At 46.6% G+C, this 7466-nt stretch overlaps 1 protein-coding gene across 1 annotated transcript; it reads left to right on the forward strand.

Annotated features, from left to right (window-relative positions):
• Positions 1–531: 531 nt before the first annotated feature.
• On the forward strand, positions 532–6942 carry Fam136a (family with sequence similarity 136 member A). The gene is made up of 3 exons (XM_041637913.1): positions 532–684; positions 1412–1552; positions 5644–6942. Exons 1-3 carry the CDS (start codon positions 598–600, stop codon positions 5830–5832), a joined length of 417 nt encoding a protein of 138 aa, XP_041493847.1. The 5' UTR covers positions 532–597; the 3' UTR covers positions 5833–6942.
• Positions 6943–7466: the final 524 nt, after the last annotated feature.

Raw genomic sequence — 7466 nt, forward strand, 5'->3', positions numbered from 1 at the left:
TCAAACTGTACACCCAAGAGCTAATAATTACATTAATTTTTTTGGTGTCTTGTTTTTGTTTTTAATTACAAAGGACGGGGGGGAGAGAGAAAGGGAGGAAGAAAAGAAGGCCGATCCGCCTGGAGCTCAATGGCCACCAAAATCTTGATCTACTGAAGAAGCTGGGGCGTACGCAGCTCCTGCCTGTAGTTGCTCAATCTGGACGCCAGGAGGCGATGAGGGCTCGGGATGGGAGTGCGGACTGAAAACTAGGTGCGCGATGGCCAGGGGGCAGGACAAGGTACCCGGTAGACTTTGCGGTGAGCCGGCGGGAGGGGAGGGGTAGGGTTCAGCGTGAAAGGGAGGGACTGAATGGCTAGGGGCCGAGGCGTGGCTACGAAGGGCTGGGCGAAGAGGGGCGGGGCGTGTGGGAGGGGCGGAGCCGCTAGAGGACCCGGCACGGGCGCAGGGGGCGGGGCGTAAGGGAGAGGCGGAGCGACAAGAGGATACGGCACGGGCGCAGGGGGCGGAGCTTGGGGACAGGGCGGAGCAACTAGAGGACCCGGCACGGGCGCAGGGGGCGGGGCGCAGCGGGTGCACGCGGGCGCCGGGGTCGCCATGGCGGAGGTGCAGCAACTCCGCGTGCAGGAGGCCGTGGACGCCATGGTGAAAAGTGTGGAGAAAGAGAACATCCGGAAGATGCAGGTGGCTGCGCGGCCTCGCATTCGGGTGGGATTGGAAAGCTCGGGCGGGGGTGGGGCGGTGACGTTCGAGCGCGGGGCCGTTTCCTCCTGCCTGGCCTCGGTTACGCGTGTTCGGCCGCCCTTGAGGTGATCCGGCGCGAGGCCCGAAGGGCCCAGCTCAGGAGAACCACCAGGACTCTTCTGGCTGTCCTGTGCTGGTTCAGATGCCACGAACCCTGAACACCGCGGAGACGGCCCCGCCTCCTTTCCCTGCCTGCTTCTCTTAACCTTACGACCCCACGGTCGACTGTGGGTCGTCCCCCTAGTGGGGCGTTGACTAACCAGGCCGACCTCTGAACTCTGCTGTAGATACCTGGTTTTCAGAATATGTTTTCTTCCGCCCAGTCTTGGGCACGTTGTGTACCCGTGAGACAGGGGCTCGTTTAACCCAGGTTGGCTTCCAACCGCTGATCTCCCTACCTCCACCTTCGGAGTGCTAGGATGGATCACAGGCTTGAGCCTCCACCTTGGTGGTGAGGATGGAACTCAGGGCTATCTTAGAACTAGGCAAGCGCTCTCCCAAGAACATATATCCCCAGCGCATAAATGCTAGCTGGGGTAATCGTCCCGGTCTCACAGGGAAAGTGAGGCAAAGGGTGGTGAGAAAGATACAGGCTGAAGCATAGCCTCCAAACCCTGGTAGTGTCAGAGTCTTTCTTTTCTAACTAGGCTCTGCCCTCCCTCCCCAGGGTCTCATGTTCCGGTGCAGCGCCAACTGCTGTGAGGACAACCAGGCATCTATGCAGCAGGTGCACCAATGCATCGAACGCTGCCATGCACCTTTGGCTCAAGCCCAGGCCTTGGTGACCAGTGAGCTGGAAAGGTTCCAGGTGAGGAATGCCTCAGAGTTCTCAAGTCTTTGAACAGCTCTTTGGTGAGACGTGAGAACAATTTATTCTGCTGTAGGGCCTTAGTTCTGTTAACACTGGTGGCAGTCCTTTGGCCAACTGGTATTCTTGGGGTTTGAAATTTTGGAAAGGCCCTGGGAGTTGACTGCTTTAAGTTGTGCTGTATTTTCCCATAGAAATGTACTTTTTCCATAACAATAGAAAGTTAGCCGGGCGGTTGTGGCTCACACCTTTAATCCCAGAGGCTGAGGCAGGTGGATCTCTGTGAATTCGAGGCCAGCCTGGTCTACAAGAACTAGTTTCAGGACAGGCTCCAAAGCCACAGAGAAACCCTGTCTTAAAAAACAAAAAAAAAGAAAAAAAGTTGCCAACGGAGTTTATAGCCAAGTGACTTTATGCCTTCTTGATTGTCATTTGACGTGCCGGGTGCCAAAAACAATCTGTGCCGTGTACTATAAAACTTAAAATGCGCTCATATGGTGGCTCAGTCACGGGGATCTGCAGCCCTCTTTGCCCTGTGGTCACTGTACACATGGTGGTACACAAACATATTTAGGCAAATACTCATACACATAAAAGGTAAAGATCTCAAAAGAATTAAAACATACAGAATTAATTATTATTTTCTTCATTCTTTGACTATTTCATACATATATTTTGAAAACATTTTTACTCCTCTCCCCATCTCCTGGACCCATTTTTTATAAGTCTTCCTCCTATTCTTTTTTACTGTTCCCTCTGGATTCAATTAAGGTTGGATGCATGAGCATGGACAATTTAACAGTGGTGGCATCACTAAAGAAAAATGACTGCTTCCTGAAGCAACCTTTAACTGCCAGTAGCTCAGGGCTGGAGAGACGGCTCCGTGGATTAGAGCACTTACTGATCTTAAGACCCAGGTCAGGTTCCCAGCACCCACATGGCAGCTCACAGCCATCTGCAACTCCAATTGCATGGGATATGACAACTCTTCTGAGCTCTGCAGGTTCCTACACACACGTGGTACACAATAACTACCGACCAGGCAGTGGTAGTACACCCCTTTAAACCCAGCACTCAGGATGCAGGGCCAGGAGAGTCTCTGGGTTCAAGGCCAGCCTGGTCTACAGAGCAAGTTCCAGGATAAAAAAAAAAAAAAGAAAGAAAAAACTAGCTCCTCAGCTAAGAGTGGGACCTCAAGAGTTCCTCTTCTTTGATTAATTTTTAAAATAATGTAATTTCCTGAAAAGTTGACTAAGGTATTAAGTCTTTAAAAGATGCAGATTATTGGCTAGCTCAGTACTTGCTACACAAGCCTGGCAACTTGAGTTTAATTCCCAGAGTCCACATAAAGATGGAAGGAGGGAACCAGCTCCACAAGTTGTCTTCTGACGTTATAGGCATGAAACAGCACACATGCCAGTTACATGTGCACACACAATTTAAAAGGTGCAGACTAGTTTAAGACCTTCACGATATTTGTGAACTTAAACCCTCTCCAGAACATCCTCTATTTAGGACACCTGGAGAGAGGCTTCCGTAGTACAGAAAACTTAGTCATAAAAAGCATTAGTATTCCACAGGTTTTTGAGACAGGGTCTCAGCTCTGGCCTGAAATTCAGAGCAATGCAACTGTGTCTGCCTCCCACCTGCTGGGATTATAAACCTGTGATACCAGGCCCCTACAGTGTGCTATAAAATCTCCTTTTCCCTCCTGGAACAAAAACTGTCCATACCTTTAATTTTCTCCCTTCCTCTAAGTGTATTTTGTGGGATTGGAAGCACTCATCTAGTAGCATGGGGTTCCGTTCACCCCACAGTTACACCTAACGTGGGATACTCTAACACTGGTTCTATGTTACCCTCTTGGTACAGTTCGCGTGCCACTGTACTGTACGCGAGCCGGGCAAGGGCCTGGGGATTGAAAGAACACACAGAGACCTGGGTCATTCGAAAGGAAATCAGCTGACTGCCATTTATTCAACTTTGGAGAAATCCTTAAAAACCTATCTGCTGCACAAGGAATATCCCCCCCCCCCCAGGTGGAAATTGCCACACCCAAGATGGAGTAAACAATGCCCTACAGCTAATCACCAGGCGGGGCAGAGGGAGCACAAAAACAAACAGAATGTGTTAGCTGGCTGACCAGAAACTGTCCTCAAGTTACCACAGGAGCAGGGGTAGACCCGGGCCCTACAGGATTCACTTTCACACTCTGATGTACAAAACTCTTCAAAGACCCAGGCATTGTGAAGTATTAACAAAGCATTGCTCCTTTTTTCATTTTGAGAAACTTCCAGATGAGATCTTTAGAAAGTTGTTTCTTGGGCTGCTATATGAGTTTCTCCTTCCTTCACGTTAGTCACTGAAGTGAAGTGAAGCCTGCTAACTCGCACTCGCAGAGCTGCTCAGAGTGGTGATGAAGACGGTACCCACAGGACTAGGTCTGCAGTCAGTACTCAGCCCTCCGCCTTGACTGTCTGCACAGTAATTCCCTCTCCTCCTTTAAGCACTTTAACCATCTGACCACAGGACACCTCACTCATGGTTTTCCACCTTCCAGGCCATTTGTCTCTGCTTCCTTTGCTGTATTTGCCCCCTTCCAGCCTCTGCCCAGTAGAGCACACAGACGTGCATTGGTCCTGGCTTTTTTATTTATTTAAAATAAATAAATTATTTATTTATTTTTTGATTTTTATTTATGTACATAAATAAATAAATATTATTTATTTATTTATGTACATGAGTGCTCTGTCCTCGTGCACACCAGAAGAGGACATCAGATCACATTACAGATGGTTGTGAACCACCATGTGAATGCTGGTAATTGAACTCAGGACCTCTGGAAGAGCAGCCAGTGCTCTTAATCACTATGCCATCTCTCCAGCCCTAAGTCCTGACTTCTTTTCTCATAACTGTTAATATCCTACAGCAGCAATGCCCAACTTGTAGCTTCTGGGTCACATACAGCCCAACATAAAATTATAAACTTATTATGAAACATTTTGCATATGTGGTTGCTATTTTTCTTTTTTTCGGGGTTTTTTTGTTTGTTTGTTTTGGGTTTTTTTGTTTTGTTTTTTTGGTTTTTTTGGAGGGGAGGTTGAGACAGGATTTCTCTGTAGCCCTGGCTGTCCTAGAACACTCTATAAACCAGTCTGACTGGGAATGCAAAGATCTACCTGCCTCTGCCTCCCAAGTATTGGGAGTAAAGGCATGTGCCTCCATGCCTGGTAGTTTTACATTTCCAGAACATAAAGTTTATAGATAACAGTATGGCCAAGAGAAGCCAAAATGTTGGATACCCCTGACTGCTTACTTACATTCACTCCTGAGCTCTTGACACATATCCCACTCTCTTAACGCCTCTACACTGGACTGTAAATTCCATGTGAGCAGGAACAGTTATGCCTTGGTCGTTTCTGTATTTCATGTTAGAAGAAAGCCTGGCATATAGTAGATACTTGACAAATGTTTGAATTGTTTTTCTGTAGCAAGGACAGACGTTAAAGAATTAAAATGTCTGCTAGGGGGATGATTCAGGGGTTAAAGCACTTGCCACACAAACATGCCCAGAGTTCAGTTTACCAAAAACCATTGTCTCTTTGGCATGGCAGCCCACCTGTAATTCCAGCCTCAGAAAGCAGAAGCAGGGACTATCTAGAGCAAGCTGATAAGCAAGACTGACCATATCAGTGAGCTCTGGGTCTGATTGAGAGCCCCTGCTCCAGTGAATATGTGGAAAAACATGGAGGATGGTACCTTGGGCCTCCATGTCCACAGATACACACATCTAAAAACACACAACACACACACATAAAAAAAAAAATGGAAGAAAAAGAAATTTAACAGTAGTCTTTTGTTTGCTGCTAGCATCTTGAATATAATTCATTTTTTTCAATCCTCTACTTTCTAACAGTTCCTAGTCTGAGCCTTCCCAATGGTACCTTCTGTTTTAACTAAGAAAATATTGTACTTAGTAACTGGCAAAGAGATCTGTATGAATCCTGTAACCCAAGGCCTAACATGGGACTGACACCAGACAGTGGAAGCCAACCTCTCAGCCTTCTCTTCTCATTTCCTCCTCATCACAGGACCGTCTGGCCCGATGCACCATGCATTGCAATGACAAAGCCAAAGACTCCATAGATGCAGGAAATAAAGAGCAGCAGGTAAAGCGACAGCTGGACAGCTGTGTGGCCAAGTGTGTGGATGACCACATGCACCTCATCCCAACAATGACCAAAAAGATGAAAGAGTCTCTGTCATCCATCGGGAAATAAAATTGTTTGCCAGTGACCATGGGTCTGAGGGCACGCTATTTAGAAGGAAGAATGGAAGTTTAATCTGTTAAGCAAGTTTATGAATGAGGAAAACTCAGGACACAGCAAGTTCCAGGCAAATGCTGCTCACCTCTGGACACCAGTTCCTTTGCATCTGAATCTTAGAAGGTGAAGTGGAAAGAAGCTGGTGCTGAAATTCGGATGACATATAGCACAGGAGAGAATTCTAGATCCTAAATTTTCGTGTGCAGGTGCTTGTTCTGGCAAGCAGAGATTGCCCTTTTACCAAAGGCTCAGATTCTCACTACACAGACATCTGAGCTTCCTTCAACCTGCTGGTAAAGTTTGAGGAAAGGTGTGTCTGATACCAAGCTCCTGTTTCCCACAAGTGTCCCCACACTTTACATGTGCTTCAAAACAACACCCACTTTAGAGGGAGGAAAGGGGTTCCTTTGTCTTATATGCAAGGGCACAAAGTGGGTTTAAGATACAGGAGGGAGAGTAAGTAGCTTGAATAACTTCTGAAGGCTCCTTGTACCTTTTGGCCATCAAGATGGGAAAATCCACTTATTCAAATTCTGTCAATTCTGGAAGCCCCTGAAGGAGGGCAGTATCACAATGCATAGGAAACAGCTTCCTTCTCTGACTTCTGTGTAAAGTGACACATTTTCATGAAGAACAAGGGATGTGATTGTCACTCACATATCAGTAGCTGAGAGTAAAGAGTCAAATGGGAACTGTTAAGATGTACTAGGTTTGGGAAAACCTAAATTTTACAAAGTAAAAGTTCAAACCCAGTATTATTCCCTCTGCTCCCTGAATTCACAGAGCCTTTTGGAGGTAATCCTCTAGCAACAAGACCTAGAACCAACCAATTTGGGCCAAGGAAAACTAGGACCACTATAGAGCAAGAGAGGCACACACCTTACCAAATGCCATTTTTGCCTGGGGTTTTGCAGTGCAGTGTTGCTGCCCCAACATGGCACCTTATCTTTTGGATAAGTACTATGTTGTATTTATACCAATTAATTACTTGAAACAGTGATGATATTTGTCGATTTGCTGTCAAGCCTGCAATATATTTTCCATGTGGTTTTGTTTTTAAATAAAGTTTCATTGTCTCCAGCTCTTTCCTAGTGGGTAGTGATACATCAGTATGCCTCTGAATTTTTTTTTTTTAAGATTTATTTATTTATTATGTATACAGTATTCTCAGTACTCTGCCTGCAGGCCAGAAGAGGGCACCAGATCTCATTCCAGATGGTTGTGAGCCACCATGTGGTTGCTGGGAATTGAACTCAGGACCTTTGGAAGAGCAGGTGGTGCTCTTAACCACTGAGCCATCTCTCCAGCCCCCTATGCCTCTGAATTTTAAGACATCCTGAGAGTGCATAGTAGCAGATGGGAAGTATTAAGGCAAAGTCAGAGTATCATAGCTTGAAGTCTGTTAATACAGAAAAGATACCCAGAGCCAAGTGATGGTGGCACACACCTTTAATCCCAGCACTCAGAGACACTGTCTCAAAAGCCCCTCCAGAAAAAAAAAAAAAAAAGGATCGGGATGCATTGGTTGAGGGGAGGATGATTGCCCTGGTGTGAGGACAGCCTGGACTACATATAGAGACGTCAAAAAA

This window comes from Microtus oregoni, unplaced genomic scaffold (assembly GCF_018167655.1).
Source record: "Microtus oregoni isolate MIOR12 unplaced genomic scaffold, Mior012 000002F_ref0000024, whole genome shotgun sequence".
NCBI lineage: Eukaryota > Metazoa > Chordata > Mammalia > Rodentia > Cricetidae > Microtus > Microtus oregoni.

Excerpts from the sequence above, each read along its gene's own strand:
- Fam136a (XM_041637913.1), top strand. The coding sequence starts at position 598 with ATGGCGGAGGTGCAGCAACTCCGCGTGCAGGAGGCCGTGGACGCCATG. Across the intron at positions 685-1,411 it reads AGAACATCCGGAAGATGCAG|GGTCTCATGTTCCGGTGCAG; the intron begins GTGGCTGCGCGG and ends CTCCCTCCCCAG. Across the intron at positions 1,553-5,643 it reads GTGAGCTGGAAAGGTTCCAG|GACCGTCTGGCCCGATGCAC; the intron begins GTGAGGAATGCC and ends TCCTCATCACAG.